Source organism: Chinchilla lanigera, unplaced genomic scaffold (genome assembly GCF_000276665.1).
Source record: "Chinchilla lanigera isolate Chin_1 unplaced genomic scaffold, ChiLan1.0 scaffold00030, whole genome shotgun sequence".
NCBI classification, from domain to species: Eukaryota; Metazoa; Chordata; class Mammalia; order Rodentia; family Chinchillidae; genus Chinchilla; species Chinchilla lanigera.
The window spans coordinates 10426266-10451348 of record NW_004955431.1 but is presented as its reverse complement, the minus strand read 5'-3'; the positions used below and the strand labels follow the sequence as shown (position 1 = coordinate 10451348).

The window sequence follows — 25083 nt, the reverse complement described above, 5'->3', positions numbered from 1 at the left end:
GCTGGGGAAGAAAGAGTGCTGCTAAAGTGACCTCTCAGGAGAGAGGGCCCCAGAGTCGAGTCACACCAGTTAGTTTTTACTTTATTTACTTATTTATAGTTTAAAATTTCTCTCTTCTAACATAGTCTAGCTAACAATGACGTCCAACTTACAGAAGCTCTTACACTAATTTTCCTTAATGCCTTCAAAAGTTGTTATATGACTTTTTGAATAGCTACGTGGATGTCAGAAAAGGTAGCGATGACAAAATGTCATTAAGGTGACATAGTGTAAATTAATGCAGCTAATGGAGGTGCTTACCACTGACTCGGTGACCCATTATGAGCTCTGGTGGAATTAATGAATGCTCAGACATCAATCTCTTGAAAAAAGGAAAGAAAAGAAATGGCAGCATTAAAACCTTGCAGTGAATTATATTAGAAAAGTGAAAATGTCTGGATTGGATTTGATTTCACTAGGAAGCCATAAAATGGTATGCTTTCCCTGCAAAATATATTAAACTGAAATGTCAGATTTGATGCAGTAGGTATACAATTATGATAGTGTTAATAGTGGTCTTCTATCATTTTAAGACATACTTTCAAGTCCAATTTCTCAGCAGCTTGCACTTGTCATAAGCTTATAAATTAGAAATTGTGTTTGAGGATATTTTCTTATTTTTGACAGAACGCATATAATACTATTAACTGTACCGTAGGGTTTTAGTATAGCTATTAAAATAAACTAGAAATCACATTTACACACACAAAATGCCTGTTACAATATTAATTTTGTCATTTCTTTAATAATATTTGGTGTCTTTCTGAACTGTTTTTCATTTTAGAAATTTTAAGCTCCTTGTACTTTTTCCTTAAAGAGAAGCTGATTAACAGCAATTTAGCAATGAGAGTAGGCAGAAAGCAGTTATCTTTATTAGGTAAGCTAGTGTCTAACATGCCTCTGTAGGAGGATGCTTGCAAGTTATAATGGTGAGCTGCGTTCTTTTAGAACAACAGTTAACAGTTTTCAAACATACATTTTTTGTTGATTACTTGATGCAGTCTTCAAAACAGTCGCTATTTTTCATGGGAGGTTCCCAGAGATGAAGTGATTTGCGTAAGCTCTCACACGGACAGCTAGAGAGGAAGCCGGCACCAGCCCTGTGTCTGTCCACTTACTTCCGGTGCTTTATCCATCCACCGGCCATGCCGCCTATGCTTGGTTCTGCGTAATCAGACCATCGTGTCTCGTCACTTTAACTGTTTTGAAGTAAAGACCAATCTGGATACCCTAGTCATTCATTGCTGAATAACTAACCACCCCAGAATTTAACAGCATAAAAACATAATAATGATCATTTGTAGTCTCACTGTTTTGCAATTGAAGCAGGGTTCATTAGGCTTAGCTTGTCTCTTGTCCATGTAGGTCTGTCTGGGTCTGCATGATTTAACACGACTTCACTCACATGTCTGGCATCTTAGCAAGAATGGCCGGAGCAACAAAGGGCTGGCTAGTCCGTTCTTCCTTTCTATGGTCTTTACAGCAAGATCACATTTTCTCATGGTATCTGGCTACTAAGAGGATAATAAAACAGGAGCTACAAGCCCGCTTAAAGCCCCAGGCCCCCAAAACACAGAGTGGTCCTTCCACAGCTTTCTGTTGATCAAAGCAAGTCAGCACAGACTTCTAGAGGGAGGTTCGCTCCACAGAGTCATACTTGACAAACCTGTAGAGGCTGAAGGGATGGTTGTGGCCATCTTTAGAAATAATCTACCACAGTCCTCTCTTCATTCATAACTCACTTTCCTCCTGTGTATAAAGTACACTCACCTTGTTCCCCACAGTCTCATTCAGTATTGTGTCAGGCCCAAATCTACTCTCTCATCATCTACGCCATATCCAGATGTGGATATGGCATAGCCTTTCCTAATCTGGAGACCTGGAAACTAAAAAGAAAAGCTACCTTTCCCTTGTATACTCAGCTCACGGTGATAAGACAGGATGGACTAGACCTCAGTAGGCACACTGTTTGAACAATGGAGAATGTGGAAGGTACCTAACAGCTTTTAATTCCCAGCAATTCTGAAATCCATCCAGATCTGCATGGCCAGTTTCTTGGACTTCAGAACAAGGATTGTTCTGGATTTGGTCCCAGTTCTGCTATGCGCGCATGGCTCCCCTATGCACTTTTTTCTGTGATTCTCAATTCTATCCTGTGATACTTAGGCTTTGCCCTCTTGCTTTCTAACCTTAGAGTTGCAGCCAGGCCTTTTTTGCCCAAGTTCACCCTGTAGTTATAAAAATTCGTGACCTTTCTGCATATCAACTATAGTTCACCATTAGACCAAAAAAACCAAAAACCCTCACATACAAATTCTTTTGAGATCCTCTCTGGTTCAGGGTATGAATTGAGATGTTGCTTAACATTTTTAGAATCCCTTTGAGTGCTGTGCTGGTCTGTGAAACGCTACATGGCCTTGCATGCCTGTCATCCCCAGCACTCAGGCAACTGAAGCAGAAGGATCGTGAGATTGAGGCCAGCCTTGATCATAGCAAGTTCAAGGCCCGCTTGGACTACATAATAAGACCCTGTCACAGAAAGACTTAAATTTTGCTGTTCTCTTATAAAGGGGTTTTGTAGCCGTGCTCTTGATTTGAACTTGACTTTATAGCTATATTTTATTTGTAGCACCCTGGAATTGGACTTCATTCTGAATTTGTGTCTTACTTTGAGAATTTTGTTCCACCTGAAGAGAATTTCCAAGGCCTTTGTATTTCTTAAAATATTAGTTCATATATTTCTTAAAATACTACTTCAAAACTGAACAGTTTTCTTTTTATTTCATCTCTGTCTTACAATACCTTATCCATACACCATTAAAAGAAACCACCGATCACTTCGACATTCTGCCTGGAAATTTCCATAGTCAGAAACACAAGTTCATTAGGTTCTTTTTCTGTCTGAAATTGCTGCAGGAGACAGCCTTGTTAATTTTGCTATGACTGCAACCACGGGTTGCTTGTCTCCTGTTCCCTTACTGATCTCCTGACCCCGCTCTGCAATCTCCGTGGTACCCCTCCAGCCTCTGCACGCTGCCTACTCCCAAAGCCACATGTTTGAAGTTTTATTTCTTCAGCACTTCTCTTGGAGATTCTAATTTTGCTACTATGTAACAGATCATCCCAAAACTTACAGGTATAAGACAGCTATGTATTTATTTAGTTACCAGTCAATAAAAACAACTCATCTCTGTAACACACAGAAACAGCTGGGGCAGCTTGACTGGTCCAGAGAATCCAAGAACAGAACAGCTTGGGACCGGTTAGGACTGTCTGGCTGTCACATGATCTCTCTCACAAGTGACCACCTTATTTAGGTGGCAGCTGGCTTTAAAAAGGACATAATCAGAGCCTCCAAGACCTCTTAAGTATTAAGCTCCTTTGGAAGCTCTAAGTCTCACTCTGTCACATCCTGTGTGTGAAACAAGGCAGGCCATGTGCAGGGAGAAGGGAAATAGACTCCACCTGTTTATGGGAAGTGTGGTGAAGCAGAAATGCCACAGGCCTCCTGGGACAGGAGAGACTGTTACAGCCAACTTTGAGAAAACTCAATCATGTACCAATTTTAAAATAAGTTCAAGTTTGGTTTATATCATTCTATTCAATATATTGTACAATGAGATGTAAACCAAAATTTGAAGTACAAGTAACTCATCACATATATCTGATTGGTCTATGGTGAAAATGTTAATCTATATATTTAATAAGAACACCTAAATCATGGAAATTGTGTATATAATGTTTTCATTGAACACAAAGTGACAGCTCTTACTCTGAATTATAGATGCATGTTGGTGCTGGGTAAACTCAGCAGTAAAAGTTTTGGTCTGTATCTTAAAATAAGTTGATAGTGATTAGCTCCTAAAATGTATTTTGTACAAACTTATGAAATGCATTGTTTTACACATATGACTGCCTTTAATCCTCCCATCTATGCAATGAATTAATTCCTTTTATGAACACTACTGGGCAAATCAAGAAACTGATTTTTTTCTCCCCCAAAAATTCAGGTTATGAAAACTGCAGATCTGTCACACAATATAAACGTAACTGGACATAGTCCACTACTACTGTCCCACATTTACCTACCGACTTTCAGTAAAAGTTGCTACTTAAATTGTATTGTAAAACAAAACCGAGACACAAAATTCATCCTGTTCTCCTGCTTCAGCTCCTTCTCCCTAGATTTTATGATCTCTTCCGTCCTCTTCAGAAAATACCAAAATGTCCCTAATTTAGGACTTCGGTTTTAGATAGCTCAGTCGCTGATAGCTTCGGTGTTTTGAAGCCTCGCCAATAAACTGTGCTTCAGGAATTTCTTCATATCTGCCTCAAAATGTGTCTGTTTGGTGACTGTCCCTTCAAACATCAAGACGCTAACAGTTTACACCAACATCTTAGTTAACACCCTAATTTATGACCACATCCTGCTTGGCTAGATAAGGATGGAGCCGGAAAAAATCCTTACACCAGAAGTCTGCCCGCACGCCCTGGCGACCTACTTCCCCCTCGGACTGGCCCCAGGGAGAGCCTCTCCAGGCGTTTCTACTGGAGTGCTCTTCCCCAACGTCTCTGTCAGGCAGATCTTCTCAGCCTCTCCCTGCCCTCCTTGAGGATGACCAGCTCTTAGCACCTTCTTTCTACAGCACTTAGATTAAGATGAAATACTTACTTCCGCCACCTCGGCACTGTGGGAACAATTGTACTGGCAACTTTTAAACCAATTTTTCTTCCTCCCTTCTTCCCTGCCTGCCTGCCTGCCTGCCTGCCTGCCTTGATATGTTAGACGTAGTTTGTTAGTAGTACACATTTGCTTCTCCGTGTGAGCTACCTACTGCCCTCACTTTCTCTACGTGCCTGGACCCACGGCTTCACTTACCCCGACTTCCTCACCAGCCCTGGCTGTTCGTTGCAGGTCAAACCTCCTTGACAAAATGCTCCTCTACGAAGTTCGGCCTGTGTCCCCAGACTCCCCACCCACCAGGTCACCCTTCCCTGTCCCCGCTTGCTGCAGCTGGCTCCCTTTCCCGCAGGGACACGTGTACCCATTCCCCTCTTCTGCAGTCTACTCTGTCATCCGGTGTCCTTCTGCAAAACAAGTTTGAGAGTATCTGTAATGCTCCTTAAGCATTCTCACTGGCAATAAAAGGGAATCCAAACAGCCTGGCCTTTTACAAAACTATTATTAGGTCCTCTATACCTCCTGCCGTCTCTTCCGCCCATCCTAACCCACCCGACTTTCCCTGTACTCCTCCTGTACTCCGTTTCTGAGTGCCCCTTGATGGGACTCCGTGACAGCCCAGCTGCTTTGCCTTAGCCATGATCGACTCAGATGTCCCCGCTCCTTCCTCTCTGCCCGCTGCTCCCTGCCCTTGTTCCCGTACGTCATGATCATCTTTGTTGCAGTCAGCCCCTCAGACCACTGGGGTTTACGTGACGGTAAGGTCAGTACTTGTCCGCCCTTTGTTTCTCTAGCGCCCATCATTGTGTCCGGCACTAACAGCCTTCACTGTGAGAATGAGTAAATGTCAGGGAGGTACATTAAGAACAGTTCTGTTAAAATGGTTTAAATGCAAGAAAACTCTGATTTTTAAAAAATCCAAGCTTGGTTTATCCACAAAATTAGTTTATAAAGATGTATTCATGGTCCCATAATATTAAAGAAAATGAATATTATTATCTTAGGTTCAGATTGTCATAGAAATGGATCCCGTTGACACTGCGTTACTAAGGAAAACATCTACTTATTCTGTAACTGCTATGTTAGTTTTACTGGGAGAACTCAGGCAGGAAATTGTGTGTGCTTTTCTTAGGCAGTCAAGACTGAAGACCTCAGTATCTGGTGGTTTTAATTTTTTCTATGCATCCCTAGAAAAAACCACAAAAGATTCACATATGAGGTATTATTCCAACAGTGTTGATCATGTCATACAAATAAATGCTTTATGCTTTTCATAATATATTATTGGCCCCTCATCTGAACATTTGAAAAAGAATGGGAGAGGAGGTACACAGAAAAACTGTAGTGGTTGGTTTTAAAAAAACAAAACTTAGGGCCTTGAAATCAGCTTTTTTTAAAAATCAGATTTATTGTAAGATAACATAAACCTCACAGTTGTTGATACTTTGTGTCACACACAGTTTTATCTTGCATCCAATTGTTTATTCCATACCTATACCTAAGAAATACAAGTTGTCTTTGCATTCCATTTATTAATCACCTCTACTCCAGCGGCATGCATTAACTATTTAAGACTGATTACGATGTTGTACAGCACCTCCTCATTGTGTTCAGTGGTAGGTATAAAAATAATTTATTTTGGGCTAGAAGTGTAGCAATGGGCTTCATCCCCAGCACTGCAAGAGGAAAATTTTTAATTTGGTCAAGTTGCAAAATAAAACTAGATTTTCTTTATAAATATCACATACTGTAATCTCCAGTATAATCACGAGTAGAAAATATGTGATTTTTAGCCTCACAGGCATAACTTTTAAAATATATGTATAGTTCATTAATATTCAGAAAAAGTAGACTTGTTAATATAGCTTCATATGTTTGTTTACTAATTCTCTTGTGAATGATTGCTAGCTTATATACCTGCTTCTCTTAACCGTGGAAAGGTAAGATTGAAAATGGGTAACAGTTTCAGTTTTGTATATTATAAACATAAAACCTCAAGGACATTGTTCAAAAGAACAATTCATCTTCTCTTACCAGACACTTAAAGAAAATTAAATGGATAAAAGTATTAAAATACTGCTTTTAGTTAAAGAAAGTGTTTGATTTCATGTACAGTTAGTAAGTTCTAAGTTAATTCTTACATTCAACTGATTTTTATAAAATGACTTCATACGCTATATTTTGATCTGGGCAGGAACTAATTCCAGAGTTCTACTACCTGCCAGAGATGTTTGTCAACAGTAATGGATACCATCTTGGTGTCAGAGAAGATGAAGTAGTTGTAAATGATGTTGATCTTCCCCCTTGGGCCAAGAAACCTGAAGACTTTGTGCGAATCAACAGGATGGTAAGAGAAATTTTATTTTTGCTTGAGCAGTATCAGGAACTTAAATTATTCTGAAGTGCTACTTTATTTTTAACTGTTACAAATTGCCACTTAACATCTATGAATACACAGTTAAAATTTAAGAGAAAAGACCGAAAGCATTTTTTTCTGCTCTTCTGACAGCATTCATTGTTGTAGAGTGGATTTCCTTTCCTGAGGACTAATCAAGGAATGGTAATTCAGTTATGTTTGCTCCCTTAGGAGAAGGCAATCAGAGGAGCATCTGTTGACTGTACAGCATACTCTGAAGTGCTTAAAATAAAAGCCCATTCTTTATTCTTGTCTACTCTAACTAGTACACCTGCACACTTTGCTCATAAAAATACTCAAAACAGGAAAACAATTACATTTGGAGAATATTATATATAGGACATTTAAGCTTAAGATAATAAGCTACCTTATTATGTTAATGGGCTTGACTGTAAGAGAACACCTATCTCGTAAACATTCTTTTAATCTGTGTGACAGATGTCTTCATGTTCAAATAAGAAATGTGTAAATAGAATGTTTGCAAGTGGGAATTTTTATAATTCAATATATTTTTATCCATGAAGGAGATTTCAATCTCAGTGTGGTTATGGTGCATGGAAATGAACCACTTAAAAAAAAAACTCTCTAGTGTACTATTGTTCTTGGTCATTTAAGGAATTAGCTCAGTAAAATCAGTGACCCAAAATATATCTCTAACCCTGTTTTGCTCACTCCTAAGGTTTTCCAACTGACTCATAGGTCTATTTTATTTTGTTTTTACAGTTTATTTTGAATCAGAATCCAAGTAAGTTCTACACATTGCTTTGGGTTCACATATTCCTTAATCCTTTTTGTTGCAAGGGCTTTGATATAATTCACCCACTGAAACTTTTAAAAAAATCGATAAATTTTAGCCTATTCACAGAGTTGTTCAACTACCACCACCGTCAATTTTAGACCATTTTTATAACCCCATTTTTTTTTTTTTTTTTTTTTGTACTGGGAATCGAACTCAGGAACTTGTGTTTGCCAGGCAGGCACTTGTGCTGCTGAGCTATATCCCCAGCCCCTATCACCCCATAAAGAAACCCTAAACCCATAACATCTCACCCTATTTTCCTCATCCCCAACTAGCCCCAGACAAGCCTCATTCAATTTCTATCTCTCCTTTCTGTTTAGAATCTACTTTCTCCTTTCAATCTTTCTGCCTACCATGGATGTCTTATATAAAGAGAATTATACAACATCTGGTTCCCACTCCCCCCAATATCGTGTGACATTTTTTTGACTTTGCTAGGAGTCACATTCTCCCTGTACTTTGGAGCTGTATTTCCTGTCTCTGAGAAGTATCTTACTTTAATATACTTTATTCTACCAAGTTGTTGTTGATGTAATAAAATCACCATATAGATAGATAATCTGTAATCTAGTTTTCACCCTAGAGGAATATCATACATTACAGAATTTTATGCATATTCCCCTCTTACGTCACAATTTGTAAACTGGTACTTTCAGATACAGTATGCAGAGTTAGTTCATACTATCAGTTTGAACAACAGATTATTGCTTCAGTTTATATTTTTAATGTGAAGAATTCATACTGAAAATCTCTACTTACTGTTAGCATTGGCTGTCTAGTACCACACTGTCCTGACATACTTGAATGTTGACAGAAGTACCAGTGTAAGGATACAGATTTTCACATTCAACCCAGAAGCTGAATACACATGACTTTCTCTCAGTCAAATCTTTCAGTTCTATCTCCGGAGCCTACAACTGTGCCTGTAGCATAGTACTTGGTCAGCAGACATTTGCTGAGTGACTTAATAAATGATGTTCGAGTAGTAATCTCATTGCTTTCAGCAGATAGCCTACTTTGTCCAAGCAAGTCAAAATGAATAATCCCTTCACTTATGGAAAGTAGCCAGAATTTGTTGCATCCGAGTTTTTGCTGCTCATGCAGTTGAACAGAAGTTGTTACATATCAGGCACTAGCGTACACACTTGATTTTTTAAAAATCATTTGTGAGGTATCCCCATTTTACAGATAAAAAGCATCAAGACCCAAAGTGTTCATTAATTTACTTGGAACAATGCAGCTAGTAAATGGCAGAGCCCGGATGCAAATACAGAAAAAAAAAATTAACTTCAAAATCATACTGTTTCTGTTATACCATTTGCATCTGATTTTATCTCTTCTTAGTGAAATTCTTTGAGATTTATGGCTGTCAACTTACGTCAACCAAAATTTCACTTCTTTTTTTTTAAATCATGCAGGCTATTAATATAGATCCTTCACTAATAAAGACTGCAAGTTCACTAGCCATAGACATTAAAGAAAAGTAAAGCAGTTTTTTTATTATCCACTGAACATTTCATACTTATTAATTTGTTACTATTTACAGAAAACTAAACTGTGTAGGTACTAGGAAATGTGCAGGACAGTTTTCAGACTTCTGAGTAGGCAGCAATGTAGACAAAATGCAGAGAAGGCTGGTGTTGCTTCCTGGTTCCAGGATGAAGCCACATTTCCACCCAAGAGCATAGTCTCGGTAGTACCCATTGCAGGAAGTGTGTAACACACAGAACTAAAAAGTTGAGAAAGCTGAGGGAGAGGGAAGGATTTGGTGTGATTTAGAGGAAGGACCCATGTTACAAGAAATTGGGGAAGTGGCCTCCTGTGTGCACTATCCATTCCATCTGTCTTAAACATTTAGAAGAAGTTAAACGCTGAATTCTGTGTGAAGAACAGGAACATATGTCTTGCATTTCCAGAACAGCCATCCATCCAAGATCAGCTTTCTGTTAAAATGGTTTAAGTGGAGACTTCTTATACTGGAAGAAAGTTTCTCCCTTCAGTTTCTGCAGCAACCATCCTCCCCTTCATGGAGGTTGTCTCCATGAAGTTCAGACTGGTCTTGAACTCCCCATCCTCCTGCCTCAGCCTCCTAAGTGCTGAGGTTACAGGCACATACCGCCATGCCTGAAGTAACAACTCTCCCATCTTACATTGCCAGTAGCAAACCTCAGACAGAATGGGACTAATTAAATATTTCAGGTAGTACTCAGTTATAATGAATTAATTATTGCTGCAAGTAAAGAGGCCTGGCCACAATGCTGTTTGAAAATAAGAACACAGCTCATCCATGGGGCACAGGGGTGAGAGCTGCGTGCTCTGTAAAGAAGCCCAGAGGCAGGCGGCGGGCGGAAGGCTCGCTTGCCGTGAGCTCAGCTGCACTGACGTTTCCGCGTGCAGAAGTGGGAAGCAGCGGGCTGGGTCAGGAGAAAGATGCCCCAGGGTAGTTCATGGAGAAGCATTGTATCCACTCTAGAATTAGCCTTTACAGCCATTCCTTCTTATTATCCTTTCTGCCCATGGCTTACTTTGTCTTCTCAGCCGTTGGGGTCTGTTCTTGACTACGAAACATGACAAGACAGGGCTTTAAAGAGAACTCGGCCTGCAGCAAATGATGCTGAAAAAGCTGCATATCCATATGCAGAAAGGTGGGGGGCCTTAGTGTTTACCTCACTTCATATAACATAAACTCTAAATGGATCATAGACTTCAGTGTAAAACTTGAGACTGTAAAAATTCTACAAAGAAGCATATAGGATAGGTCTTTGTGTTCTTAGGTTTGGCAAAGATGTCTTAGATGTGACCACAAAAGCAGACACTGGGCTTTATTAAAACTCTTCTTTGAACAGTGCTGTTAAGAAAATTAAAAAGTAAGCCACAGATTGGGAAAAACTTTTTTGACACATCTAATAAAAGGATAGGGCCTATAAATATATAAAGAGCACTCAAAAACAAAAAAAAAATAGGAAAACAGTGCTTACAAAATTAATTTTATAAAAGCAAGGGCAAAAGAATCTTCAACAGAAATGATTTGTAGGTGGCAAATGAATGTATTAAAAGACATGTCACATAAAAATTTAATCCATAAAAGGCGGGCATGGTGACACACATCTGTACACCCCACACTTGGGAGGCTGAGGCAGGAGGATTGCCAAGAGTTTGAGCCCAGCCTTGGCTACATAGTGAGTTCAAGACCAACCTGCATTGCAAAGCAAAACCTTATCTCAAAGCACAAAAAAAACTGATCCACAAACCACCCCCAAAGTTAATTAATCAAAGTGAGATTTAATGAGATACAAACACACAGTAGAATTTGTATTGTCTCCCTAGTGTAAGAAACTGAAAGCATAAATAAAATCCAAAAGGTAGGATAGATATTGTGAACAGGAAAGAAACTGCTCAAAAGGAAAAAAACAAATGGGATGGGTGAGAGGCAAAGAAGGAAAGGAAATTCACACACACACATACATACACACAAGACAGCTAAAATAATTGTACTACTAACTTCTATCCGTTCAGTGAAAAGAATAGGCAATGATTATATTGTTGGATCAGTTTTACATGCCTGTATCTGGTAATCTGAGCAACTACTCTGAGGGTAACAATATGCAATATAATAACCACTGTGAATTTCCTGCCATCATTTTGTGAACTTCTGTATCATATTTATTGTTCCTTTTCTCTTTAAAATAAAAACTGCATTCCACGCCCTGGGGGGGAGGGGCGCGGACACTGAGACCCACATACCCTGCCAGCAGAAAATAACTCATCAGCTTCTTACAAAGTCACACACACTTGCCGTACCCTCAGCAACCCTGTTACTCAGTACTGACCCAAGGAAAATGAAAACTTATGCTCCTATGAGAACATGAATGTTGACAGTGGCTTTGTTTGTTTTCATCAAGCCCCAGAAATGTTCCTCATCTAGTAAATAGACATTACACAAGCCAGCACCAGTTACCAACCAAAAGGAGCAGCGTGCCGGTGTATGTAACACACTTCCCTGCTATCGGGTCAGTGACGTCCCTACAGCCTTGACAGCTTTTTTAATCTGTTGTTTCTATCTCCCAAAATTGACTTGTTTTCGGTGTACAAGTTGAGTGCCTTTTAGTACCTTTACAGAAACATGTAACTCTCAGCACAGTCTAATTTTAGAGCATTTCCAGCATCCCAGAAAGATCTGCAGCCCAATGCCAGCTGCAGTCAGCCATTAACACACTATTCATTTCCATGGGTTTGCCTTTTCTGAACATTTAATACAAAATATTCATGCAGTATGAACTCTTGTATTTAACATCTTGCACTTAGCTTGCTCTTTGGGATTCTTCCATGTTGCAGTGTGGATCAGTCATTTGTTTTACTTTATGTGCAGTAGTATTCCATTGTAGGGATATCACATTTTGTTAATTTATTTGTCAATTGGTGAACATTTCAGCTGTTTCTGCTACTTGGCTATTATGATTAATATTGCTGTGAACATCCACATCCAAGTTTTTGTGAATGTAGGTTTTCATTTCTTAAGGGTATACTGCTAGGGATGGAATTGCTAACTCATATAGCAAATTTATGTCCTAATTTTTAAAGAAACTGCTGATTACAAAGAGACCATGTCACCTTACATTCCCACCACGGTACGTGACAGTTCCAGTTCCTCCGTACCCTCACCACCACTGATTTTTACCTGGGACTTTTTTTTTATGATAGCCATTCTAGTGGGTGTGAAGTAATGTCTTGTTACAACTGTAATTTACATTTCTCCAGTGACAAGTGATGTTGAACATTTCTTCACTTGTTTATTATATGCAAAGGCGTATGTTTTAGTAAAACAATAAGTAATGATTCGGAAAAGGCAGTCATGCTCCAAAACACAAATCCCTGAGGCGACATCACACCTAGAATTTTTTGAATGTAGGGAGAGTTAACAATTATTGATGAGAAACTGACAAGTAATTAGTGTTAACATAAACTAAACAAGGAAGACCATACATTCTTGACTAAATTTGCAGAAAAATTACAATACTTGGTTCACCTAGTTCAGCTGGCAGTAAGGCTATGCAACTAAGTCAACTTGTCAGATAAATAAAGTTTCTACATTCTCTGTGAGTTGGCCGAGCCCTCTTATAGATCACATTCTGATATTTATTGCCACCTGCGTCCCCATCTTCCTGTACAAAGAATGAAACTGAATTCTGTAAGACATCAAGTGTATTACCGTTCATTATTCTATGAAGCGGTGGAACCCTGTATCCGCTTTTTTTCTGTTTCCTGTTTTAGATCATCAGCTATTATCACAGCCCCCAGTGAGAGCCCTCAGCCATACTGATTACATTTTGCTGCTTTTCTCATCCAGACTGCGAAACCAGATAACCCATTTTATTATGAATAAAAATCAGTGAAGTTCCAAGCAAGACCCTGGAGGAGATGTAAACTTTGTAGCTCTGCAAGAGACTTCAGTGTGTACCCGGGCTTCATTGGCCACTGACCAGTAGATCCCAGATTTTGGAATTGTATCCTGAAAGATGAAGGGGCAAAGCCCTGCCCTTATTAAGTAAATGGTATGCTACTATCATCAGTACACAGTTTACACCTTTTTATCTACATCCCGCTACTGGCTGCCTGGGGCAGTCTTGTCCCCTGGCATAGCTGCGGACACTTTTCCCTCTACTATCCTCAGTTCAAGAAGTAACTGCTGACAACGGCTGCAGATCAGGATGCACACACTAATCCTAGTCACTTTTCCTCATACCTGTCTGGTATTCCTGGTATCCTCCCTATGAAGGCTGACCAGAATAAAATACTAACAACAGTGCTTATGAAATGTGACATTTTTCAGTGTTTATTCTTTGCTAGACCCTAGGCTAGAACTTCAGGTGCATCATTCTTATAAATCCTCCAGAAAAGTCTTCTGAGATAAGTTTTAACCGGAAACCCAGCAAGGTACATTAACTTTCCAGATCCAGGATAGATAAATAATGACCAGAAAAGCAGTGGAGATGGAAAGGGAAAAGCGAGGGCAAAGGGGGAAAGGCGAAGGGAAGGAGGCCATAAGCCATTTCCTTGGGATGAGCAAAACAAAGAGGTGAGCAGGAAGTGACCGTAGGCCAGTAGTGTGGTCCAGACCAGTGGCTGTGCGGATCTCATCAGCGGTCCCCACTTCAGCCTCTGTCATCTGCCAGCCTCATCCTGCAAGAAAGAGCTTAGCTTAGTACTGAGGAAGTTCCACTTCCTCTGCCCAGCTGGTGTGAAAAGAAGGCAGATCCTTGACTTCTACAAATGGAAGAAATGACGTCCACTTACAGTCTAGCCTTCGGAAACACAGGATTGTAGAGCTGAAATGGGTCTTTTACTTGAATGAGCAGGCCAAAGCCCCCAAAGCCAGGGACTGGTAGGTTTAAACCCAAACGCTTCCCAGTGGACTGTGCCTGGCATCATAGGTTGGAACACAGACTAAGCTCACATGTATAGCCTTCAAGACTTCACCTGCATGGACTGGAGGTGTGGCTCAATGATAGAGCACTCGCCCAGCATGCATTGAGGCCTGGGTTTAGTTCCCAGTGCTGCAGGACAGAAGCTTCACCCACATACTCATTTAAAGTGTCTTTATAGACTGACACCCAAGAACCAAACCAAGACAGAATTATACTGTTTCCACCAGAGCATGTTCTGATCACAAAGTTATAAAGCGACGTTGGCATATAACCTGTTTGATATTTGCCAGACAGGACATAGATACACCTCACCGTGACTCAGACTTACAGTCCAGTTCATCATCAGAGGAACTCTGCCTATGTCATTACTCATATGCCCACCACATAGGTTTTCAAAAAAGACCTTTAAGATACATGATTCAGTTTCGTATCATTTGAGCTTAAGGAGAGCCTTGCCAGATTGTTCGTTGGAAGGAACAGCCCAAGAAAAGGTTTAAAGCCATAAAGAGAGTTTAAATTCTCAGATTCTCCATCTTTAATCAAATGTAAAATACATGAATGTAAATGTTGAATAACAAATTATTTTTATTTGTACTTGTTCTGACTACTTCTATTCCATATAAATTACATACAACAAATAATTCACTTCCAGGACTAACGTATCAGTTCACGAATTGACTTTTGGTCATATACCTCCTATGTGTTGCATCTTGTCTTTTTACCAGTGGAGTCCTGCTGAGCAGACTTTAAGGCATTCATGTTTCTTTAAAGCAAGGCTCACTCTCTAGCATATTAAAGATAAATACTCATCAAGCGGCTCTGAGCGCTGAATATAGCCGGGTGAAGTTACTGCTGCTCAAAGGCTTGTTGTCACAATGCAGAATGAAGTTTTACCTTTAAAATATCAGAGGCAGGTGCTTGTCCATTTTGAAATTATCATTAAACATTCTAGGAATGAATAGTGCTTTTTCATAAGTAATGAACTCCAACCTGTATTGATGAAGAAACCAAAGAGGCAAGTCCCTGGTGGGGGTGTTCTCTGTTCTAAACCCAGTTCCTGTCATCCCCTGTGACTGTGGAAAGACTTGTGAACTGCACCTTTACTACCTGGAGCAGAAGCCTTTACCAGAGTGCTGCATATTTAGGGAAAATAGCGACCTCAGTCTTCGCTTTGCATCCCCTGCAGTCAGGGCCAGGTTTTATAGAATATACGCACACGGTGGCTCAAGAAGTGTTTCTTCTTTCTGTCTTCTCTGGATCCTCCTTAAAGGAACTCTGCAAAACAGAAAGGGGACACTCTCTTGTACAGCAGGGTGCCTTGTCGGTGCAGCCATTGTTTGCTTCAGAATCAGAGCCGCAGGACAAACCCCCGTGCGGCCTGTGGGAAGGCTCTGCAGAGCTGTGCAAGGATGTCGCTCACAGTGCAGCTTCTCCTCTGCATCCCACTGCGGTGCTTTCCTCCACTTAAAATTCTCCTTCACAGAAGCTTTCTGTAATTTCCCGTTCTAGCTTTTGGTCAGTTTTTCCTTCCTGCCTGTGGGGATTGATCATAGATGCAGAAACTGTATCAGACATCTATGTTAAAATGAGTGAGTTTAACCAGTGGTCTACATATTTTCAATTTTTGCTGAAGGAATATTTATGTGGTGTATTTCTGTAATATACAAATCCTAGTCACTAGTAAAAATACAGGTGTGTTTAAATTTTCCATAAATTCCATGACTGTAACCTTCATTTTGTAAAATATTGTTTTATAACATTAAAAGTTTCTAACTTGGGGCTGGGAATTTAGCTCACTGGCATAAACGTCTGCCGGCAAGCATGAGGTCATGAGTTCGATACCCGGTACTGCAAAAAAAAAAAAAAGTTTCTAACTTTATATTGACTGGATCATTCACATAGGATTTATTTCTTATGAAATAGATTTCAAGAAAATGTGCTGTAGTAAATTTTCAATTTGGACTGAGATTATCTTCAGGTTTTTGAAGGAGCTACTTGTAACGAGCCTTAAATATAAAATTGAAGATGTCATATATTCCAAAGAAATTGTATTCACAGTGGAAAAAAAGCCTTCCTCACTTTGTATGGATTAGTTCTCTGTATCCGTGAGCATCCCCTATTCTTTCATTTAAGCTGTCATTAAGAAATCCAAAGAAAAGAAGACAAAATAATATTACAAATATGATGATATTACTGATTATTAAATGCTTGGCTTCATTGTACCATGGAGGTGATTGAACAGGTATTTGACAGATTGAAAGCAGCCTTTCCTTGTCTACTAACTAATTTCCTTCTCTTACTTTAAAAAAATTAAATATCATTTGGATTTTTTAAACGATGTGTTTATTTTGGTCCATTGTTGTTAGTTGCTAAAGTTATGGCTAGTGAAAAACATAACTGCTTAGAATTTTTTATGCTTTATAAGTATAGTTACAAGAATTATGTCCCTTGAAGAGTTGTTGTGAAATTCAAAATTTGGTCATTAGAAAGTCAAGAAAAGTGATATAGTCAGTTTTAGTAGACACTTTGTTAAATTCTAAATGTAGTGAATTTATACGGTAAGTATTGGCTTAATTTATCCACAGAAACCTGGGCTGCTTACAGCTGACTTACTCATGAAACATTAATAAAGCATTGTGTTCAGTTCTAATGTGATTATAATCTGACCTCCTGACAAAGGACAGAAATAGAAAGTATCTCTGATAGCATTACCCTAATGCTGGGTTCATCAATCATAATCTATCCCTTTTTAAATTTGTTTTAGAAAAAAGCCCTTCACGGATGTGCGCTGGTAATTCCGTCCAGCTGCAGGGCATTCGCAGTGCACTGAGGCACGGGAAGCCGAGTCTCCGTGTGGGCTTGCTTTTCCGTATCACATCCTTTATAGAACTTTTATATTATAAAGAAAAACCTCTTTTATCATAGGCAGCAATTTGAATTTGGAATATACTCTACTACTAAAAAAAGCTAATCGTGCTTTAACAGGAACACTAATGGTGTTCATTCAATGTGACTGATAACTGTTGAGGTCCCAGGCATTGTTTTTCATGTGTGCAGTACACCAGTGAACGGTCAAAGATCCCTCATTAAACTCTCTTTCCATCAAGACAAACAGTAGACATAAATTTAAAAAGTGCCTTGTGAGTTAGAAGGTGATCAATGCTATGGTAAAAAGGGTAGTGCAAGGTAAGGGGACGAGGAGTGTGGCGCAGCGGTGTAGGACTGCCTGCCTTTGAAGATGGTATCTGCCCTGAGACAGTGAGGAAGGGAGCCCAGTGATGCTTGGGAAGGCAGCTTTGCTGGCGGAGGAATATCTGCTGCAAAGGTCCTGTGGCAGAGCTGTGTGCTTGACAGGAGGCTCATGATCATCAGTGTGAAGTGAGCGAGGGGCATACACTTTAGTAGAAGCTGGAGTGGTAATGGGGGCTCTTCCTACAGAACTTAAAAGTCATCATAAGCATAAGCATTTTGCCTCTTTTACCCTCGGTAAAACGCAGAATCATCACCAGGTCTTAGCAGAAAAGTGGCATTATCTTATGTGTAAAAAGAATAACTCCAGGTGCAGAGTTGAATGACCAAGGCGTGGATAGAAACAGGTCTGTCAGAGGGTCCTGTTAGAGGCGCTGGTGCTCTGGACCACGGGGCGCCAATGACGGTAGTAGGAAACTAACCGCCTCTGGTGTGTATGAAAGGTAGAGCCCATAGCAGTGACAGCAAACGTTTTAGAGACATGCGCCAATCGCTTCTTGGCCTTTTGGTTAAGATAAGTGAGACAAGTGCCAAAATTCCAACCCAAAGTGCCGACACTACAATTAAACCTGATACTGAGGTTTCTGTTTAGAAAAGACAACTCATACATTAACATATTTTGTCTTAAAAACACAGCACCAGGCTTCCAGTTACCTTTTCCTCTCAGATTGCTTTGCCCTTACAGAGGCAGGAAAAGGGTGCGGGACGAGTGAGCATGGTGCTGTTGCTAGCATGGCAGAGAGAGATCCACCTTATTTAGGTCAGCTCTGCTGGAGGAAAGTGATACTTGGTGACTTTTTCAACTTGGCATGCTGGAAAAGTGTTCTAGGCAGCAGAAAAAGCCAAGCCAATCTATTTACCCCCACTGGACTGATCTTTTTGACGACATAGACTACTTATCTGTGTATTGCCCAGGGGTAGTGTCTGGTGTATGATAAGAGGTCAGTTATTTGGGAGAAGGCAGAGATTAGACTATATTCACTTTATTTATGTTTCAATGGGATATTCTCCCGGAGACCAGAGGTTGTGTCTTGTGTGTCACAGCCTTCCTGAGGCCTTAAAAACTGTCTGGTGCTCCATATTGGATGGATGGATGGATGGATGGATGGACAGGTGAGTGGGTGGGTGGATGGATGGATGGATGGATGAATAGATGGCTGTTTTCCTTATTTGAATTATCATCTTCCTATGTCCTTATAGTTTATTTCCTCATTAGAATCTTGATTGTCACAAACTCTAAGCCTTCCCTGGCCACCTGCTATAAATTCTGTGTTCTTTTTTTTTTTTTTTTTGGTACCAGGAATTGAACTCAGGACCTAGCACTTGCCCGGCAGGTGCTTATGCCGCTGAGCTATATGCCTGGCCAACCTGCTATAAATTAAAATCCTCTCCTCCAGCTGACATACTTCTTAACTGCTTAGCCCTACTTTACCTTTTTCCTTTGCATTTACTACCTTGTGCCATGCCCTATATCAGTGGTGGCGAACCTATGGTACACATGTTATTTGTTTTTCTTTTAAGACAGAAGATATTATTCTATGAATTGTTTTCAAAATTAAAACCTCAGTATTTAGGTTTAACTGCAGTGTTGACACTTTGCAATAAATAAGTGGATTTGGAGTTGCAGGTTGGACACTTTTCTCTAAAAGGTTCACCGTCACTCTTCTATATCTTACTAATTACCTTGGGTTTTTTTGTTTTTTTCCTGGTACCAGGAATCGAACTCACAACCTTGCGCTTGCCAGGCAGGCGCTGTGCTGCTGAGCTAAATCCCCAGCCCCTACCTTGGTTTTTATTGTCAACTTTCTGGCAGGAATTTTATTTTCCTTTGTTCACTACCATAATCCTATAATCCAGAGGAGAGCCTGGTGCATAGCAGATCGTATTTGTTGATTGAATGAATGAATGAATGAATGAGATTTTTCTCCAGCCTACTCCAGTGTCCTAGTGTTTCTATAATTCCTTCCTCTGTGACCATCATAGATTTTATATTGTTTTAATTAATTAAGCTATACATATTTATTGAACACTTACTATTCAATGATAGTGATGGGGAAGACAAAATAATCATTAAATATGGTTGGTATCTTCCAGGCTTCCTATAACTGAGGACACAGTACTGCACATATGAAACAGTGCAATGCTCATTGATAATAATGCCATTCCTTTAAAAATACAGCCGTTCACAGTTGATATAAGTTGATTTCGTCAGGAAGTTTATCCACACTGTCTTATTGCATTAGGTGGCAGGAAGATGTTCATAAACAATGCTGTAGAAATTTGCAGTAAAAAGACAAGTGTGAGCAAGAAAACTCAGGAAACAAACACTGACCTGAGTAACAAGGGTGAGCGTGACCTGAGAAATTACACAGGAGGAGGGGTGTTTTCATGTTACAGAGAAGAGAGCAGCGAAGGTTCAGAGGGCTGTGTGCCCAAGTGCTGTGATGTTCTGTGCTTCCGGAAGCCATGAGAAACAGCAGGGCGTGGGGGACCACCATTTGAAAGGCCTGAGTCAGGTGGGACTTCGGGGGCCTTGGAGGTGTGAAATGGAGGCTGGCAGGTGAACATGATGGCTTCGGAATTCTGCTCCATCCACAGGGTACAACGGCTCAGGTTAGAGAAAGTGGTCAGAATCTTGCAGTGGTCTGTTCGGAGGGCAGTGAAGGTTGGAAAATAATCTTATACATTATACGTCCAGCAGTCAAATAATGGAGTAATTGAAGCCCCTCCCTCAGATAAACATTTGAAGCAATGATGTTTATTTAGGGCAGCTGAATAATGGAAGTTATAATAGCAAAAGCTGGCATAGACACAACAGAGATGAGATTTTGCTTTTCTCAATATCTGTTAGAATATATGCAACTCTGGATAACTTTTTCATTACTAAAAGTGGGATTTTTGAGGTACTAAAAGAATGGAAAATATATTTGCTATTCTTTGGAAGCAGTATGAATTTAATAATGCATAATAAAAGAACTGAGGAAGGGCTGGGCATAGTGGTGCACGCCTGTAATCCCAGCACTGAAGAGGTTGAGGTAAGAAAGAGGATCATAGTGAGTTCAAAGCCAGCCTAAACTGCATAGGAATACCCTGTCTCAAAACAAAGGAACAAACAAACAAACACAAGAGAATTAAGGAATAAAAATTATCTCTTCTAGTTCATGTCAGTAGCCTGTTTTTTTTTTTTTTTTTTTTTTTTTGTCCTTCTAAATTTCAAGAGGCTGTATCTCAAACCTATTACAGAAAAAATACTCTGCTGTCTAATACCCACAGGACAAAACGGAAATTAGAATTAGGTAAGTATTATCCATCTAAGAGATACCCTCTCTGGTCTCAATATCACTCTTTATTTCCTTCCTTTCAGATCCCCAGGGTGGAGTTATGGACTGGGAATTGGTTTATCTAAGTTTAAAGCAATTGCTTTTGCCTTTAGATATGCATGGAGATGGTAAAGTAAGCTATTACGACTATTGAAACACTAATAGCTTCGTAATCAAGTATGTCTTTATATTTTTTCTGATAGTGTTGTACTAAAAAGTCCAGAGTAGATTGCTACATGAAAGCACAATTTTAAAAAGAACAAATAAGCAGATACAGTGTATTTACTAACAGACGAATACAGTTTATGATAGCAAAGAGCCCAGGGTTAGGGTTTTCCTGCCTTAGTTAGATCTTTACACTTAACTATATGAGAGCAAATATTAGATTCTGAGATAGGCATTTGACTTCAAACATACTTAGCTTTTAAATGTTCTGAACTGGATTTTCTTTCTTTCTGCACAGTGACCAGCGAGACAGAAAATCTATAAGACATCATCTGTTTAGCTTCCTGTCTCCTTTCTTTGTCATTTAATTTTATAACTAAAAAAGGAAAACGCCACAAAGTTATTTAAGTAAAATTCTCAATTGATTAACCATGTTGGCTCAATATATAAACTACAATAAATAATTGTAGGTATAATAAATACTTTTAAATTTAATTAAACATTACTGTGAAAATTATGAACTAATAAGTTTTAAAACTGAGATAAAGTGGATACTGAACAAAATATATAAATGCCAAAATTGAGACTTACTTAAAGAAATATTCCCCATTCCTTCAGAAAATCCAAGACCCTTCTTATTTTTAGGGTGAATTCTATTTAGTTTTCAAGAGCTAGTGAATTAATTTTTTATGCAAGTTGTTCCAAAAAACATGTAAAGCCATGCAGTTCATTTTGAGGTTAATATGATCTTGATTCCAAAAGTGCTTAAAAGGAGGAGAAAAGACCAGTTTCATTTATGACTACAATATAAAAATTCTGAGCAATAGCTCATCAGTGCATTACATCTTTAAGTGTGTGTGTGTGTGCGCGTGTGTGTGTGAGTGTTTAAAAGTGGGATTTAAACCTTTAGGGTCAGGAGAAAGAAGAGCAATTTTAAGAGCAATTTTATTTAAAAAATACAGATATAGGGATAAGTAACAACAATTCCAAAAACAAAATCAACTTATAGGACACAATAGCATTTTTCTATATCATCAATAACCAAGTGTAAACTGTAGGTTTCAAAAGCAGCAGAATTTATGAACTATCTAAAAATAAATTTAACAAAAAATACAATTAAATTTTTATGGAGAAACTTTGAATTTTTTTTTAACTTTGATATAGGAGACAGGAAATGATCAGAGTAAATAGACATTTTGGAACATTGGTGAGAAAGCCTTGAATAAGTTTTGCTACCAGGTTTGGAATACTGGAATCTCCTTCTGGAGGTGGGTTCTAGTTTTTCTCTGTCCTAAACAAAGAATTGGTCAGGACGAGCACAAAGGTAGGAAAGAAACAGGCTCTGCACAGCAAATTTGGGCCAAGAGAAATTAGGAAAAGAAGTATGTCGTACAGCATGAGGGTGGACCGCCATGCAGGAGAATAGGGGCAGTGGCAACTGTCCTTTCTGTATCATGCACTACCCAGGCTGGGGTCAAGGCCACCCTGTCAGAAACCTGCAGAAGTTTTTGTGAGAGGTGTTTGTCCAAGCCTTTGGGAATTACTTAATCTTGAAAAAGGAAGAATGACTATATCAGGTGAGCACACATGTCTTGATGGATAAGTACATCAAAGAAAGTGAAATAAAAGGAAGGAATAAAGGAGAAAAGGATGAGCAAATAGGGTTTCCCAGATATATTATCATGTTTTATTATCTATAAATGAAAGCAATTTTATTATTTCAAATAAATATTCTCACACTACAGATAACATCACACATTAGTGAGGAAAGGAGTGCTTATTTAATAACTCATATTGGGAAATATGACTCGCTATATAACAAAATAATACTAGATGTTTATCCTAATACCTACCATATATGAATAAAAGTACATTCTAGATCGATTAAAGACAAATGTGAAATAAAAACAAGTGCAAAGCCAGTTGGTGAAAATAGAAGCTATCTTTGTAACAGCAAAGAGCATACACTTTTAAAACAATTATTCAGTGGCAAGACATGGTGGTGTACACCTGGGCAATTCAGGGAGACCTGTCTCTGCATTAACCCAGAAGATTAACAAGAGTATTAGATTTGTATAAGAATGTCAAATTTCTTAATCATCAGAGTAATATAAATTAATGCAAAGTCAGTGGGAATATGAAAACTTCAGGTACTTCTGAAGGGAGGGAGAAGGGTAGTCATTCTGAAAAGCAGCTGGGCACTAGTGAGTCATTGTGTACACACAGTCAATGTTGTGACTCACTTGCCTTTTTCCAGATTATAAATCCCAAAGAAATGTTTACAGAGCTCCAAAAAGCCATGCAAAAAGGGCATTGATCACAGCCTGTGTCGGGAGAAGTTAATACTCAGGCAAGCGAATACTCGGCTGGCGGAGTTCTGTGCAGCTGAGAACTAGCTATCTACAGTGACAGACATGCGTCTTAAAAGCAATGCTAAGTGGGAAAAATAAGGAACAAAGTGCAATCTTGTAAACCTAGGCTAGGTGCATAGATCAGAAACACATACATGCTCCAAAGCACATGCAAAAAAGGGAGAAACATGAAGCACATACAGTTGTTGCTCCTGGGGAAGGAAGGAAATGAAAGTATGAGCTTGACCTAAAAGGTAATAAACACATTCTGAAAACTCAAATTAGTGAAAAGTTGGCACTGTTTCAGCCTCTCATGACTGTATTAGGCATTTTGTTCAAAAATAGTTTTACTGTGAGTAATGGTAAATTTTATCAATCCTTTAGTGCTATCTGTAAGTTTTATTTCAGATGAGATTAGGCACTTTCAGCGTGGTATGGCCATCGACTGTAAGTTTTATTTCAAATGGTGGTTACTTGGCCGAACATGTTGTTAAAAGTCTTCCTTTAAATAATAATCCCGCAACTATTCTCAAGTCCTGTGAATGGATGTGGGTTATGCTTACACTATGATAAACATGCATATGCTCATTTTTTAAAAATCCTTTCAATTATTGAAGCAGGAACTGAAGATATTACTAGTAATTACCCTGATTTTTCCTTAGTTTACTAGTCATACTAAATTGAGAATATCACTTATACAACTTGACCAAACAAATATTATAGAATAGAGAATTTTTTTAATTTTAAAAATAAAAGGATGAAAACATTAACAGACAGACAACCTTTTGCAAAATAGCAAAAGAACAGTACAGACAATACAGAGTTACAAACAAAGTGGTAGGAAATTAACAATGACTGTTGTATTACATATTGATACCTCCAAAGTGGTTTCTCATGAAAACATAGAGACATGCAATATTGATCAGTCAAGGACTCATTAACAGTTTCTTTCAGCAAAGAAATAGAAGACAGAAGATCAACTATGTTAACTATCCTGTATATACATACATACAAAATTTCTCCTTTTTTCCCTTCTCTTTTCCCACATCCCAGTTGACCTTTACCCTTGAGCATTTTCCTATCATTTCACAATGTCTATCATACCTCCTAGTTTATATTAACTCTTTCAGGTTTTACACTAGTGAGACAATGCGGTGCTTGCACATGCAGTTCTGATTTATTTCACTTATGAGTATGATCTCTACTTGTGACCATTTACCTATAAAAGCCTCGAGTTTATCTTTCTTTATAGCTGAGTAATATTCCATTATATAAAAGTACCACAATTTTCTTATCCAATCGTCGGTGGATGGACATTTGGGTTACTTCCACAATTTAGCAATTACAAATTGTACTGCTATGAACATGGGTGCACATATATCGCTGTGATAATGATATTTTTAGATCTTCTGGGAAAATACCAAGAAGGGGAATAGCTGGATTGAATGGGACCTCTAGTCCTAGTTTGCTGAGGAATCTCCAAACTGATTTCCACAGTGGTTTCACTAGTCTGCATTTCCACCAGCAGTGGAGAAGGGTTCCTGTTTCTCCACAGCCTCGCCAGCATTTGTTATTGGTTGATTTCTTAATGCTAGCCATTCTTACTGGGTAAGGTAGAATCTCAGTGTTGTTTTAATT

General features: G+C 39.0%; 1 protein-coding gene across 7 annotated transcripts in view; it reads left to right on the top strand.

The window, feature by feature from the left end:
• Nbea (neurobeachin) overlaps positions 1-25083 on the top strand; it is a gene marked incomplete at its 5' end in the record, with an annotated part of 638824 nt that overhangs the window by 566536 nt on the left and 47205 nt on the right. For all 7 annotated transcript variants that reach the window (XM_013515839.1, XM_013515836.1, XM_013515838.1 and 4 more), the window contains 1 exon segment: positions 6915-7067. In XM_013515839.1, the coding sequence (XP_013371293.1) occupies positions 6915-7067 (153 nt within the window).